Genomic DNA, 16,821 nt, shown 5'->3' with positions numbered 1-16,821 from the left:
TTGGCACTAGATTGTTCGCCGTGCATATAAATATGGCGCAGGTGAATACAGAAGTAGAGTTACCCAATAAGTTGAAGCCTCACCCACGATACTCCGTGCGGTGAAGTATGGCCTGTTTGGCCCCAAATAGAGCATTGAGACCGCGTGCGAATTAATAACTGAATTGTCAGAGTTTGGCGCTATACTGTCGAGTGCGACATATTTCTATTAAGTCAGTAATAGTCTATTTGTGTATAGTGTATCGTGCGGCTAAAGTTCTACAGTGACCAGCATCACCAACGCTTCCTCGTACCAGCTAGAGTGCTTATCCAGGCTGGGCTGCTTTCATGGCGCTTTCACCCGAGGAGACCTAGACGAGAACCGTGTGGACATGTACACTGGATTAATCTACCCGACGACTACATAGCCCTTTGCGGCTGGATTATATTTGTTTTGGTCCTGTGATTTATGGAGCGGAGAATCGCCGACGCCTACATGTGTGGGATTTACCCTGTGAGGAGCCACGTCGAGTCTGCGCCTCAGAGAGCCTGAGGCCGGCTAGCTTTCTTCACTGTGGAGCTACAGTCTACGGAGAACAGCTGTATTCGTCTGTGGATCAAGAGACTATTGCACCGTCTCCTGTACTTGGAGTCTCCTTAGTCATCGTTGACCAGACTCTCTACTACCGACAGATCCTCTACCCCTGCTGGCTTACAACCAGGGGGACCCTTCCAGTATCTCCCGCTATATATTACTAGTGTACCATAGATATAATTCCCTAAGATTCAGGTTGTATAATTACCTCCTGCGTAACCAGAGAATGGACATTCATTATTGATTTGCCTACGCACATTCCTTTGCCTTATAAGCGCATCCAAAGTAAAATAGAGAAGTATATTATGTACCTTTTGCTGCAATAAATACTTAATTACCACTTTGTGTGGAACCGATTCATTGTGGGAAGTGTTCATCATATTTATATATCATGTACTGTATGGCCAGTAATTAAAGTACATAAAGCGGTAGTGGTTTAATGATACCATACTTATCAATACAGTCAGGGAATTGTACCCCTCAGTTACACACTGACTTGAGCAAAATTCCCACATACATAAATAATAAAATGTAAAAACATAATACAGTTGTTGTACCTTAAACAAAAATGAAAATAGAAAACATTAAGTGTGTGACATGGGTTCAGAGACCCTCCTTGAACCTCTTTCCTCCTTTACCCTTCGCCCTCTTGTGTTCCATTTGTTCCTTCCTCTGTGATGTCGTTTTCGTTCCCTTTATAATCCTCCCACTTTCCCCATCTTTCCCCAAATTTCTCTTCCTGTAGCCTCAGCATGTGCGTTATCCTCTCCATATCCTGTATCTCCTCTACTATTCCTACCCATTGTGCTATTGTCGGTGGGTCTTCTTTGTACCACAGCCTCGTTATTGCTTTTCTGGCCGATATCAACATTATCTTTATTAAATACTTGTCCCCCCCTTGTATTCCCTTGTGTGTCAGGTCCCCTAAGTAAAGCACCAGTCCCGTTTGTGGTAACCCGTATCCTAATATTCTGATCATTGCCTCCCCTATCTCCTCCCAATACCCCTTCAGCTTCTGACATCCCCAGAATATGTGTGTGTGGTTTGCCCCCTCCTTCCCACACATCCTCCAGCATGCCCTTTGCGTTGGTGCATATTTTCCCTTCAACTCTGGGGTTATAAAGAATCTGATTATGTTTTTCCATCCAAACTCTTTCCATATCCTCGATCCTGTTGTTGAATGTTGTACCTCGCATATGTTGCCCCATTCCTTCTCTGTTATTCCTATCTCTAGTTCTCTTTCCCATTTCTCCCTTATGTAATCGGTCGTGTGTCCCTTGCTGTTCATTATAGCCCGGTATATTGCTGATATTACTCTTCCTTGCCCCCCTTCGTATGCCCATACTATCATCTTGATTATTCCATTCTGTTCTTCGTCTTTGGCCCCCCTTATTTCTTTGTTGTAGTAGTCTCTAACCTGTAGATATCTGAAGTGGTCCCTGTTTTCTAGTCCAAATTTCTCCTTTAATTTTTGTAGTGTCTGCATTTCCCCCTTCTCTATCATTTTGCATATCGCTGTTGCCCCCCCCCCCTCTCCCACCTTCTGAATCCATGGTCTAACCTCCCTGGTTTGAATCTCTTGTCATGTGCTACCCATCTCAGAACCCCTGACTGCTTCTCCAATTTGTGTGTTTTTACTACTCTGTTCCATATGGTCAAGGTGCATTTGGTGATTGGATCTAATAGTCCCTCTTTTTCTTTGAATAGTTCTCTATCTCCCACCAGAGCTTGTATCTTGTATCCCTCCCCTTCTTTTTCAATGTCTTTCCATCTTGCCTCATATCTGTCGTTACACCAGCACGTCACTGCTCTCAGTTGTGCTGCATAATAATAATCTTGTAGGCTGGGTACTGCCATCCCTCCCTCTTCCTTTGGTAGTTGTAGTGTTTTATATCTGACCCGTGGTTTTCTCCCCGCCCATATGAACCTCGATATCAGTCTGTCCCACTCCCTGAATTGATTCTGTGGTATTTGTATCGGTAGTGACTGGAACAGGTACAGTAACCTTGATAGTATGTTCATTTTGATGACCTCTATTCTTGAATTGAAGTCCAAGGGCATTACTGTCCATCTCTCTAAGTCTCTCTTGATGTTCTGATTTATCTGTGTATAGTTCGCCTCAAACAGTTTCCCCACCCCTCTCGTGATGTTCACCCCTAAGTATTTAATCTTGTCCATGTCCCATCTTATCCCGTACTGTTCCCTAATTTCCGTCGTTGGGGTATAGTTCCATGCTAAGGTCTGTGTCTTTGTCACGTTTAGTTTGTATCCTGAGTAGTGGCCATATTCCTTCAGTAGATCCATCAGTGCCGGGAAGCTCTTGTCTGGTTGCCTCATGTATACTATCACGTCGTCCGCAAATAGGCCTAGTTTATATTCCGTTCCCTTTATCCTTACTCCCTTAATGTCCTCGGTCTGTCTGATCAGTTGTGCCAATGGTTCTATGAAAACGGCGAAGAGCGTTGGTGAGAGACAACATCCCTGTCTGGTAGCCCTCTCTAATCTGATTCTATCCGTCAGGCTGCCATTCACCTTAACCCTCGCTGTCGGTTCTTGATATAGCGCCTTGATCATCTTCATTGCCCTCCCGTTCAGTCCGAACCTCATCAATGTTTTATATAAAAATGTCCAACTCACACTGTCGAATGCTTTTTCCGCATCTAGGCTAATCAGTACCGCACTTCCACCTTGTTTTTGTATCTCCTCCACTATGTGTAATGTCTTTCTCACGTTGTCCTGTGTCTGTCTCCCTTTAATAAATCCAGTTTGATCTTCATCTATAATGTCTGGCATAAACGTCTCGAATCTCTTTGATATTATTGATGTATACATCTTGTAATCCACGTTGAGTATGGACACAGGTCTGAAACTACTACATAATTCTCTATCCTTCCCTTCCTTCGGTATCGTGGTGATTACGGCTTCCTTCCACGAGGGGGGCATTTTGCCCTCTTCCATCGTGTGTCTGAATGCCGCCCCTAACATGGGTGCTAATTCTGTTCTAAATGTCTTGTAGAATTCCGATGGAAATCCGTCGCTCCCCGGAGATTTGTTGTTTTTAGCCCTACTAATTGCCTCTTCCAGTTCCCGTTCCGTAATAATTTTATTTAATTCTTCATTCTGTTCTTTCCCTATCGATGGTAACTCTAGCTTCTCCAAATAAGCTTCTATTTCCTCTTCTCCCGCTGCCTTTGGCTGTGTGTATAGTTTCTCATAGTATTCTCTAAATGCCCTCTCTATTTCAGCTGGGTCCCTCAATATTTCATTAGTCTTTGTATCCCTTATTGTGTGTATCGTGTTTAACTTCTGTTGCGTCCTGATTCTCCTAGCCAACAGTCTGGTCTCTTTTGGCCCCCCTTCATAGTACGTTTGTTTCATAAACCTCGCTTTCTTTTCTATTTCCGTCAATAATTCCCTGTTTATCCTGGCCTTTACTTCTTTGATTTCTCCGAGCGTTTCCTGTTCGTTTGATATCTGGTGTCTCCCCTCTAGATCCTTCAGCTTCCCTATCAGATTGTGATATGTCTCCGTTCTGGCTTTCTTCAGCATTGCTGTCTTCTCCATCAATTTCCCCCTTATCACCACCTTCAGTGTGTCCCACAGAATGTTCGGGTCTACCGCCCCGTTGTCATTTTCCTCCTTATACCTGGCTATCTCCTCCTTGATCTGACTCACCACCCCCTTGTTATTCAGTATTCCTACATTTAGTCTCCAGATCGTGTTCCTCTGTCTCCCTTCTAGATCTACTGTCAGATATATGGCACTGTGATCCGATATGTCCGCTACTCCTATTCTACTCTCCCGTACCCTGTAACTGTCCCCCGTCGTCATCAAAAAAAGTATATTCTCGCATATGTCACGTGTGGGTGTGAGTAATGTGTGTATTCCCTGTCCATGGCGTGCATCCCCCTCCAAACGTCTGTAATTCCCATTTCCGTCATTTGAATATTCATATATCTACTGATCTGTGGCCGTCCTTTCCTAGTACTCGTGGTGTCTAAGTCGTGATTCAGTACCACATTAAAATCTCCCGCGCATATCAATATTCCTTCTAGTTCCATCACTATCATATAAAAAATGGTCTCATATAAATTCCTCTCACTCTCTGGGGGTGCATAAACATTCACTAACGTAACCATTTGACCCTCCATTTTCCCCTTCACCAGAACAAATCTCCCCTCCTTGTCTCTTACTTCTTTGATCAATTCAAATTTGACTGTTCCTGATTAATGTGGCTACTCCTCTCCTCAGGGTCTGTTTAAAAGAACTATAGTATGCATTTTCATATCCAAATCTTTTCAGTTTCTCATGATCCTGTGCTATCAAATGTGTCTCCTGCAAAAAAATCACTTGCATCTCACTTTTTCTACATTTCAACATCACTTTGCCCCTCTTTATCGGATTATTCATGTAACGACATCATTTTTATACCTTTAACCTTTGTCATCTTTCTTCTTCTTTCGTCTGTCAGTCCCCCCCATGCCACACATATTTCCCCCTCCGGTTGTAGCCTCCGCTCTCTTCACCGAATACATATAATGATTAACATAAATAAAAAACATAAACTCTACATAAAGTGCTCCCAAGGCGTTCGGGGGGTCCCTGTGTCCCCCCCTGTCCCCTGCTGGTGGGTGAGGAGTAACTGCTCTCCTAGTGAGAGGCCTCCTCCTGACGGCTTGGGGGTCTGAAACCCTCGCCCCCAACCGCTCGTCATATTTGTCCAGCCTTCTTGCTGTTTTTAGTGCTGTCGAGCTCCTGGTCAAAAGCGCTCTGTGTCCTTCTTTCCTGTCCAAAGATCCCCATTTCCTAGGTCTCTCTCAATGTGGCTCACATGTTCCAATGTCCCTCCTTCCTCCCAAACCCGTGTGTGGTGTCTTCTGTGTACCCCTTTTTACTTTCTTTTCCTCCCCTCTATTTTCTATGTGATGTCCATTTATCCCCTTAATCCCTTCCAACTGTGTTACTCGCAGCGTGTGTCTATGTATTTGTTTCAATATGTTCTGTGTTCCGTCTATCATACCTACTTATATTTCCATTTATTTCCTCCCATCAGCATGTGTATTATGTGTCCATGTATACGTTATGTTCGTTCCTATATCCTGCCTCTACCTGGGAATGTGTGTTTATGTTATTTCAGTTTCTATATTTTGTCTCTATTTGGGTAGTTTTTTCAATCTCTTGTGCGTGTACTCATCCGTTCGTCTCCTCCCGCCTCCTCTCCCCTCCTTCTCCGTCTCTGGCCTCCTCGTCTGTCTCCGCCTTCGGTCTGTCACGTCTCACCTCGGCCTTCTTCTCTCTCCTCCCTCCTCTCCCGGGTTCCGATCTCCTACTCTGGTCCACCTGCGTGCTTTCTCCAATCTCTGCTGCGGGCTCAGCGTCTGGTCCTCCTGTCTCCTTCCGTCTCCGTCCCCCGCCGCCTCCCGCGCCGTCGCGTATATCACCGTCCCTTCCTTCCAGTGGATCCTTAGCGAGGTCATGGGTGATTGGAATTTCATTCCGTTTTCTTTCAGAATTCTCTTCAGTCCCGCGTAGGACCTGCGTGTTATTGCCACCGCTGTCGAGTAGTCGTGATCAAACGACAGTCTTTTCCCCTCGATTTCTATCTTCTTGGTCCACGCGGTTCTGAGTACCAATTCCTTAACCTCGAATCTCAGAAAGTTAATAATCACCGCCCTCGGGGGTCTGTCCGGTTGTGGTCTCGGTGCCAGCGCTCTGTGGGCCCTCTGTATCTTTATTTTTTCCAGTCCCGTCTCCTTCAGTTGTTCTTTGATAAGCTTTTCCACATATAGGTTCACCGATTCCCCTTCGACTCCTTCTTTCAATCCCCATATTCTGATGTTATTTCTCCGTGACCTCCCCTCCATGTCCGACATCTTTGTCCCCATATTTTCTTGTTGTTGAATCGCTTTTGTTAATACCTCGTGTATCTCTGTGTTCCATTCTTCTGCTTGCGCCACTCTTGTTTGTAGCTCTGTTACGTTTCTATCCTGTTCCGCCATCTTCTCATCCACCATTTTGAGTTCTGTATTTATTTCGCCTCTGAAGTCCTCCTGTTCCTTCCTCAATTCTTCCCGTAGCTTCCCAATATCGTTCCTTATCGTGTCCGTGTTCATTTGTATGATCGCCTGCATCGTGTCTGTGTTCATTTTTATGGTCGCCAATATTCCGGCCTGCATGACCACAGCCCATCCTGGCATTCCCGTGTCTGTCTCAGCGGGACCTCCCCCTTCCTCCGCCTGTCTCTTCTCGGCCTCGTTTCGGGAGCTCTTCCTTCAAATTCTCCTCTTCTCGTGAGTCCTCCATTTCTCTTTCCTTCACAGTCGTTATCTCCTCCTTACTTCTCGTGTGCATCTTTTATTTTTAATCACTTTTCGGGTCTTTATTTATCCGTTTTTTAGCTCATTTGACCAGGAGCTCTACCGCATGCGTGCTACCCGTCTGCTCTCATACCGGAAGTCTCTCCACTATTTTTTTTAACTCACGATTAACTTAAAAAATATATATATATTTTTTTTTCTACTTTTATTTTATTTTATTTTTTTACTAGACTTCACTCAAGTGTATTATTGATGCTCTCATTGATACTATGTTTGTTTCTGAAGTGTGTGTGTGTGTGTGTGTGTGTGTGTGTGTGTGTGTGTGTGTGTGTGTGTGTGTGTGTGTGTGTGAGATATAGAGAGAGAGGGGGTGAGAGAGATGAGGAAGGGGCAAGAGAGAAAGAGCTGGGAGAGTGTGTGTGTGAGAGAGAGGGGGGGGGTGTGATTACTCAGCCCTTGTGTGGGTGAATGTAAAAAGTTCCTAACGTTTTCTTTCCCCTATTATTTCATGCACACTTTATTCATTGTTTTAAATTATTATTTTCTTTTAAGTTATTTTGTGCATCACTCTGTTTTGAATTTGATGCAAATTTGCAATGCATGAGGGTCATCCTTTTGTGTTAAATGGCTGCATAAAGCAAGCATTTGTTGACTCGCATGTTGATAAGAGTATTAAAACTTGGAACTTGAAAAAGATCCGTTTAAGGTATAAAAAAAATTAAAAAAAATTGATTAATCGCGAGTTAACTATGGACAATCATGTGATTAATCGAGTTAAATATTTTAAACGATTGACAGCACTAATATATATATATATATATATATATATATACAGAGTGCAACAACAACAGTGAACATTACAAAAACACACATTTCCATCTTCTGACAGGAATTACCTGGAGCACGTGGCGGACTCCATCTCTGATTGGACTAGAGAGGAGGAAGCAGAGAGAGAGGCGGAGCAACTGAGAAACCTCATCGCCAGACAATGTAACACTAGACTGGATGATAACATAGAGCTATAGATTAATTCATCAACACAATGTAACACTAGACTGGATGATAACATAGAGCTATAGATGAATTCATCAACACAATGTAACACTAGATGATAACAGAGCTATAGATGAATATATGGATGGAAATTGGAATGGAATGGATTTCTTAAACTCTTTGTATTCAGTCTGTCTGTCTGTCTGTCTATTTCTGTCTGTATGTATGTCTGTCTGTCTGTTATTCATTCTGTCTGTCTGTCTGTCTATCTATCTGTCTATCTCTCTGTGTGTCTGTCTGTCTGTTATTCATTCTGTGTCTGTCTGTCTGTCTGTCTGTCTGTCTGTCTGTCTGTTATTCATTCTGTCTGTCTGTCTGTCTGTCTGTCTGTCTGTCTATCTATCTGTCTATCTCTCTGTGTGTCTGTCTGTCTGTCTGTTATTCATTCTGTCTATCTGTCTGTTATTCATTCTGTGTCTGTCTGTCTGTCTGTTATTCATTCTGTCTGTCTGTCTATCTCTGTCTATTTCTCTGTATGTCTGTCTGTCCGTCTGTCTGTCTGTCTGTTATTCATTCATTCATTCATTCTGTCTGTCTGTCTGTCTGTCTGTCTGTCTGTCTGTCTGTCTGTCTGTCTGTCTGTCTGTCTGTCTGTCTGTCTGTCTGTCTGTCTGTCTGTCTGTCTGTCTGTTATTCATTCTGTTTGTCTGTCTCTCGTTCTGTCTGTTATTCATTCTGTCTGTCTGTCTCTGTCTCTCTTTCTGTCTGTTATTCATTCTGTCTGTCTGTCTGTCTCTCTTTCTGTCGGTCTGTCTACACTAGGTGATGAGTCCAGGACAGAACCAGCCACCCCTGAGCCAGTCGTTAGAAAGGACTCTCTTAAAGTCAGTACACACACACACACACACACACACACACACACACACACACACACACACACACACACACACACACACACACACACACACACACACACACACACACACACACACACACACACACACACACACACACACACACACACACACACACACACACACACACACACACACACACACACACACACACACACACACACACACACTAACACACTGTGCCTCTGGTGTGTGTGTGGGTTTCAGGCGTGGAAGCAGGAGCAGGACAGATGCCTGAACGAGGGTGAGCCAGCCACAGGTGTATGTCTCCCACAGTAGTGGAAGGACCTACCAGCACAGGGCGACAGTGGGTCAGGAGGTAGAGCAGCAGTCTGGTAATCTGGAGGTTCCCGATTAGATTCTCGCTCCTCCTGGCTAGGTAGCGTGTCGAAGTGTCCTTGAGCAAGACACGTAACCCCTAATTGTCCCCGATGACCAGGTTGGCACCTTGCATGGTTGCCTCCGCCGTCGGTGTGTGAATGTGCGAGTGAATGGGTAAAATGTGAGGAACAAATTGTATAACACTTTGGATAAAAGCACTATATAAATGCAGCCATTTACCATTTATTATTAATAATAGTTATTTTAAAGAGGAATGGAAACACCAGAAATCAAAGTGATCATTCAAAATGTATTTATATTTGCAAGTCATAAGTAGATAAGTAGCCTATCTGAGAAGCTGAGAAGAATCTGTCTCACGGGAGCTGCCATGTTTCTGTTGTCATGGATACGCTGATGTCACAGAAGACATGTTTTTCTTTCTGCACGTGTTCCTTCTTGTTTACATTCATGAACTCACCGCTTCCTCGTCCAACGCAAGGAAACGAAGGAAGGGTCATCATCACGTCAGAACACCAGCGTTCTATGCTCTGTTTGGTGCCAGTTATATTGAAGTCTGTGGGAAACGCATGGAGAAGCTAAATATACAAGCTGTCTGAGGAAATATACATCAAACGTTAGCTAGTTAACAATGCAACAGATTGCCGATGATTCTGACCTCCGAGGTAATATTGGTTTGACATAAATGAGGAAATGGTTGATCCCATTCAACTGGATGTCGGCCGAACTGAACTGCCCTGCAGGCGGATGTTTGGATAACTGAGGTTCTGCTGCAGGTGGATGTTTGGATAACTGAGGTTCTGCTGCAGGCGGATGTTTGGATAACTGAGGTTCTGCTGCAGGCGGATGTTTGGATAACTGAGGTTCTGCTGCAGGTAGATGTTTGGATAACTGAGGTTCTGCTGCAGGCGGATGTTTGGATAACTGAGGTTCTGCTGCAGGTAGATGTTTGGATAACTGAGGTTCTGCTGCAGGTGGATGTTTGGATAACTGAGGTTCTGCTGCAGGTGGATGTTTGGATAACTGAGGTTCTGCTGCAGGCGGATGTTTGGATAACTGAGGTTCTGCTGCAGGTGGATGTTTGGATAACTGAGGTTCTACTGCAGGTGGATGTTTGGATAACTGAGGTTCTGCTGCAGGTGGATGTTTGGATAACTGAGGTTCTGCTGCAGGTGGATGTTTGGATAACTGAGGTTCTGCTGCAGGTGGATGTTTGGATAACTGAGGTTCTGCTGCAGGTGGATGTTTGGATAACTGAGGTTCTGCTGCAGGTGGATGTTTGGATAACTGAGGTTCTGCTGCAGGCGGATGTTTGGATAACTGAGGTTCTGCTGCAGGTGGATGTTTGGATAACTGAGGTTCTGCTGCAGGTGGATGTTTGGATAACTGAGGTTCTACTGCAGGCGGATGTTTGGATAACTGAGGTTCTACTGCAGGCGGATGTTTGGATAACTGAGGTTCTGCTGCAGGCGGATGTTTGGATAACTGAGGTTCTACTGCAGGTGGATGTTTGGATAACTGAGGTTCTGCTGCAGGCGGATGTTTGAATAACTGAGGTTCTGCTGCAGGTGGATGTTTGGATAACAGGTTCTGCTGCAGGTGGATGTTTGGATAACTGAGGTTCTGCTGCAGGTGGATGTTTGGATAACTGAGGTTCTGCTGCAGGTGGATGTTTGGATAACAGGTTCTACTGCAGGCGGATGTTTGGATAACTGAGGTTCTGCTGCAGGTGGATGTTTGGATAACTGAGGTTCTGCTGCAGGTGGATGTTTGGATAACTGATGTTCTGCTGCAGGTGGATGTTTGGATAACTGAGGTTCTGCTGCAGGTGGATGTTTGGATAACTGAGGTTCTACTGCAGGTGGATGTTTGGATAACTGAGGTTCTACTGCAGGTGGATGTTTGGATAACAGGTTCTGCTGCAGGTGGATGTTTGGATAACTGAGGTTCTGCTGCAGGTGGATGTTTGGATAACTGAGGTTCTACTGCAGGCGGATGTTTGGATAACTGAGGTTCTGCTGCAGGTGGATGTTTGGATAACTGAGGTTCTGCTGCAGGCGGATGTTTGGATAACTGAGGTTCTGCTGCAGGTGGATGTTTGGATAACTGAGGTTCTACTGCAGGTGGATGTTTGGATAACAGGTTCTGCTGCAGGTGGATGTTTGGATAACTGAGGTTCTGCTGCAGGTGGATGTTTGGATAACAGGTTCTACTGCAGGTGGATGTTTGGATAACTGAGGTTCTGCTGCAGGTAGATGTTTGGATAACTGAGGTTCTGCTGCAGGCGAATGTTTGGATAACTGAGGTTCTGCTGCAGGTGGATGTTTGGATAACTGAGGTTCTGCTGCAGGTAGATGTTTGGATAACTGAGGTTCTGCTGCAGGCGGATGTTTGGATAACTGAGGTTCTGCTGCAGGTGGATGTTTGGATAACTGAGGTTCTGCTGCAGGTGGATGTTTGGATAACTGAGGTTCTGCTGCAGGTGGATGTTTGGATAACTGAGGTTCTGCTGCAGGTGGATGTTTGGATAACTGAGGTTCTGCTGCAGGTGGATGTTTGGATAACTGAGGTTCTACTGCAGGCGGATGTTTGGATAACTGAGGTTCTGCTGCAGGTGGATGTTTGGATAACTGAGGTTCTGCTGCAGGCGGATGTTTGGATAACTGAGGTTCTGCTGCAGGTGGATGTTTGGATAACTGAGGTTCTACTGCAGGTGGATGTTTGGATAACAGGTTCTGCTGCAGGTGGATGTTTGGATAACTGAGGTTCTGCTGCAGGTGGATGTTTGGATAACAGGTTCTACTGCAGGTGGATGTTTGGATAACTGAGGTTCTGCTGCAGGTAGATGTTTGGATAACTGAGGTTCTGCTGCAGGCGGATGTTTGGATAACTGAGGTTCTGCTGCAGGTGGATGTTTGGATAACTGAGGTTCTGCTGCAGGTAGATGTTTGGATAACTGAGGTTCTGCTGCAGGCGGATGTTTGGATAACTGAGGTTCTGCTGCAGGTGGATGTTTGGATAACTGAGGTTCTGCTGCAGGTGGATGTTTGGATAACTGAGGTTCTGCTGCAGGTGGATGTTTGGATAACTGAGGTTCTGCTGCAGGTGGATGTTTGGATAACTGAGGTTCTGCTGCAGGTGGATGTTTGGATAACTGAGGTTCTGCTGCAGGTGGATGTTTGGATAACTGAGGTTCTGCTGCAGGTGGATGTTTGGATTACAGGTTCTACTGCAGGTGGATGTTTGGATAACAGGTTCTGCTGCAGGTGGATGTTTGGATAACTGAGGTTCTGCTGCAGGTAGATGTTTGGATAACTGAGGTTCTGCTGCAGGTGGATGTTTGGATAACAGGTTCTGCTGCAGGTGGATGTTTGGATAACTGAGGTTCTGCTGCAGGTGGATGTTTGGATAACAGGTTCTACTGCAGGTGGATGTTTGGATAACTGAGGTTCTGCTGCAGGTGGATGTTTGGATAACAGGTTCTACTGCAGGTGGATGTTTGGATAACTGAGGTTCTGCTGCAGGTGGATGTTTGGATAACTGAGGTTCTGCTGCAGGTGGATGTTTGGATAACTGAGGTTCTGCTGCAGGTAGATGTTTGGATAACTGAGGTTCTGCTGAAACAACCTGCAGGATCCACCAAGAAGGGCAGAGCGAAGAGCAGAGCGAAGAGCAGAGCGAAGAGCAGAGCGGGAACCCCTGCCCCTGCCACGGGCAGCGCAGAGTCGTCCACTGCCACCACCACCACAGCGTCCCCTGTGGAGGAGCCTGGGGAACTGCAGTCTGCAGCGAAGCCCTTCACTGTAAGAGGCACACACAAACAAGCACACATACACATGTGACTCGCTCTGAAGTTCACAATCAAGGTCATATTTGTTATCTCACAAAACTGAGAAAATAGACCATAGAAAACAGTACAAGTACAGTACAAAACACTGCAAACAAAAAGATTTGTATACATACAATCAATTGCTATTGATTTATATACTTGAGTAAATGTTGCGTGTGTATGTGTGTGTGTGTGTGTGTGTGTGTGTGTGTATGTGTATGCGTGTGTGTGTGTGTGTGTGTATGTGTATGTGTGTGTTGTCAGGGCTTCTCAGGCTACAGTATGGACGGTAAGATGATTCAAGTGTCAGGTCAGCGCCAGTCTCTGTTTCCCTCAGACGGAGGACACATCACTGTGGAGAACATCAGCTTCATACACGGTAACACACACACACGCCATGGCTCATTGGCCATGCTTGTCATCTGATGATGTTTGTCTGTGATTGTAGTTGTGTGATGTTTGATTGTAGTTGTGTGTTGTTTGATTGTAGTTGTGTGTTGTTCGATTGTAGTTGTGTGTTGTTCGGTTATAGTTGTGTGTTTGATTGTAGGTATGGGTTGTCCGATTGTAGTTGTGTGTTGTTTGATTGTAGTTGTGTGTTGTTCGATTGTAGTTGTGTGTTGTTTGATTGTAGTTGTCTTTTGTTTGATTGTAGTTGTGTGTTGTTCGATTATAGTTGGGTGTTGTTCGATTGTTGTGTTTTTTTATGTAGTTGTGTGTTGTTCGATTGTAGTTGTGTGTTGTTTGATTGTAGTTGTGTGTTGTTTGATTGTAGTTGTGTGTTGTTCGATTGTAGTTGTGTGTTGTTCGATTGTAGTTATGTGTTCGATGGTAGTTGTGTGTTGTTCGATGCTAGTTGTGTGTTGTTTGATGGAAGTTGTGTGTTGTTTGATGGTAGTTGTGTGTTGTTTGATGGTAGTTGTGTGTTGTTTGATTGTAGTTATGTGTTCGATGGTAGTTCTGTGTTGTTCGATGGTAGTTTTTTCTTTTTTGTGGTGGGACTCTATTAACAATTTTAATCGAATTAATTCGAGACTATAGTTAATTAATCTAAATTAATCACATTTTAATCGCATATCAATATTTGATTAATTAATCTAAATTAATGCGATAAAGTCCCAGCCCTAGTTTTTTATGTAGTTGTGTGTTGTTCGATTGTAGTTGTGTGTTGTTTGATTGTAGTTGTGTGTTGTTTGATGTGTTGTTTGATTGTAGTTGTGTGTTGTTTGAATGTAGTTGTGTGTTGTTCGATTGTAGTTGTGTGTTGTTCAATTGTAGTTGTGTGTTGTTTGAATGTAGTTGTGTGTTGTTCAGTTGTAGTTGTCTGTTGTTTGATTGTAGTTGTGTGTTGTTTGAATGTGGTTGCGTGTTTGTCTATAATGCCTATGTAAGTTGTTATGTGAAAAATAAGGGCACCTTGATGTTTGCATCAAGGTAAGAATGACTTTGAACCCACGTGTTAAAAAAGACTGGTATGATGCTTGAAAAGTAAGATCTGTAATGCCATCAAACAGCGACCTCTAGGCAAAAGAGTCCCTCTTGGTATTGTGCTTTGTTTACATTTCTTTGGGTTGGCTTGATGTGTGGAGTGTACTAATAAGTAACTAAACTCCAACCCACACGTCACACCCAAAACAAAGAAAACAGTAAACAAAGCGCAATACCAAGCGGGACTCTTTCGCCTAGAGGTCTCTGTTTGATAATAATAATAATAATAATAATAATAATAATAATAATAATAATAATAATAATAATAATAATAATAATAATAATAATAATAATAATAATAATAATAATAATAACTTTATTTATGTAGCACCTTTCATACATGGACTGCAGCTCAAAGTGCTTCACAGCAAATAGCATAAAATGAACATTGGCATAACATTTGCATACAGTTGACAGAATAAAAGCAATGCATAAAGTGCAGACATAAGAATAGGTATAAAAGACAGTAAAAGTAGTGCAATGTAGAAAGTGCAGACATAAGAATATGCATAAAATAAGTACAATAAGTACAGTGTTACTCGAAGGCATGTGAACCCCCCCGGAACAGCCAGTCACCCAAACACCCCAAACATCAATCCCCACCGCGTGAATACTTTCCACAAGGCGGTTGTCCTTCCGCGTTCGGTTTACGCGGCCTGATTGGCCACTGACTCTTCTCTCAGCGCCCAATCCTAATACTAACTAACTATCGCCTAACTCGCTACTGCCGTGCACAATATACTTCTGTTATTAGCCTACACCAAGGTCCTTGATGGAAATAAGTTGATATAGACTTTATTCTGTCAACCTTGACAATGTGCTATTGATGTAGACTAATCAAAGTATTTTTAAATGCTTTATGTCTAATAAACTAGACTAAATATAGCCTATAGAACAGATTTTTACAGCCTAACGTTAATATAGAGAGATGAAAACAATACTTTATTTATATATTGATGTGATGTCGATTGATATGAAACTTTCGCGGCCACTGGGATGAGTCTTAATTAATCTCAAGAGGACCGGGATATGTAAACAGACGTGGGGCTGTTTGTAGAGCTAAATCTATACTTTATAGTATTGCTATCTGTCCATTCTCATTGTCAATTGAGACCATAAACCGTCCCTTCAAAATGGCTTAAAGCCCAACTTGCAGGTTAAACCCATACTGATCAATTATGGGTAGTTTACATCATTGGTATCTAATTTAATTATAAATTATTTTCCATTTGACACCGGAAATGCCACTCAGAAATGGTTAAAAAGGTCCACACATGAATAACATGCACGAGCAAATTAAAAAGCTTATCAGAGCTATCAGGGCCATGATGTCACGTCGGGTATCTTTCCCCTACTTCTGATCCACTACAAGGAGTTTTGACGAGTGCAGAAAGCTATTTCCTTGATCCAAATGGACGCCTTACAAGACGCAAATGGGTTTAATCGTCGGAAACTTTGATGGACCAGCTACAACTGGTTAAAACAAGGTAGTTATAATGTTTTTAATGTCGTAAAAAAAGAACTACATTTACCACCCAGCTAACGTTAGCATTATGTCTACTGTCGTGCATGTAAAAGAGTTTTGGGAACGAGTAAAATGTGCAGGTCCTCTTCTCAGACCTGTGGGGCAAAGCACTGCACACGCATCATGCAAGCTACGTTAGCTACACGTCGCGGCATGTTGATACGATAGCCCCTTTAGCTGCACTCGGTGGATAGCCCCTTTAGCTGCACTCGGTGCATATGTACAACGACACAATGATCAAACACCTTATAACTACTATTGTCGTGTCCATAAGTTCCCTGGCATAATACTTGTGAGGACAAAGGTATACAAAGAGGAGAGAACCATTTTAATTCTGGCTTTGTTAGGAGTTTCAAGAACGGCGGCTACCAAGCTAAGCTACGTTAGCTGCTAACGTTGTATACACAATATGTACAACGACACAATGATTTACATTATTACAAATATGGTAACGTGGTTGTGGCTGTTACAAATAGTGGTTAGCTTTAGAGATGAATGGCTATGATCACGGAGCAATAGTGTTAGGTGAAACAGATACATTTTCATTCATCACTCCTCGGCTAGTAGTAGCAAGGCTCTGCTTCCTGCCACTAGCTGTGTGTGACTCTCAGAGCCCCTGCTGCCCTGCACCTGACGTGACGTCAGCATTAAGATGACACACGCACGCTATGAAACATGCAATTAAAATATGCATGTGCGTGGAGCTTGTGGTTTGGTCAACAAAATGTTTGATAAAAACGCTAAAACTAGGTCAATTTCGGGAAAAAAAATTCCCCCTCTTCATGAAAGTCAGCGTTGGCCTAGTCACATTGTTTATTGAACAAAAATACAACCTACAAGTTG

At 43.5% G+C, this 16,821-nt stretch overlaps 1 protein-coding gene across 1 annotated transcript in view; it reads left to right on the top strand.

Annotated features, from left to right (window-relative positions):
* Positions 1 to 16,821, top strand: part of spag17 (sperm associated antigen 17) — a gene marked incomplete at both ends in the record, with an annotated part of 169,923 nt that overhangs the window by 63,545 nt on the left and 89,557 nt on the right. Inside the window, 4 exons of the mRNA XM_084332990.1 lie at positions 7,780 to 7,880; positions 10,016 to 10,506; positions 12,616 to 12,939; positions 13,230 to 13,344. Coding sequence (XP_084189116.1) covers positions 7,780 to 7,880; positions 10,016 to 10,506; positions 12,616 to 12,939; positions 13,230 to 13,344 — 1,031 coding nt within the window. The remainder of the gene's footprint in view (positions 1 to 7,779; positions 7,881 to 10,015; positions 10,507 to 12,615; positions 12,940 to 13,229; positions 13,345 to 16,821) is intronic.

The sequence above is a fragment of the Notolepis coatsorum genome, assembly GCF_963971535.1.
Source record: "Notolepis coatsorum genome assembly, chromosome: 1".
Taxonomy (NCBI): Eukaryota; Metazoa; Chordata; class Actinopteri; order Aulopiformes; family Paralepididae; genus Notolepis; species Notolepis coatsorum.
This window is presented reverse-complemented; position numbering and strand designations above follow the sequence as displayed.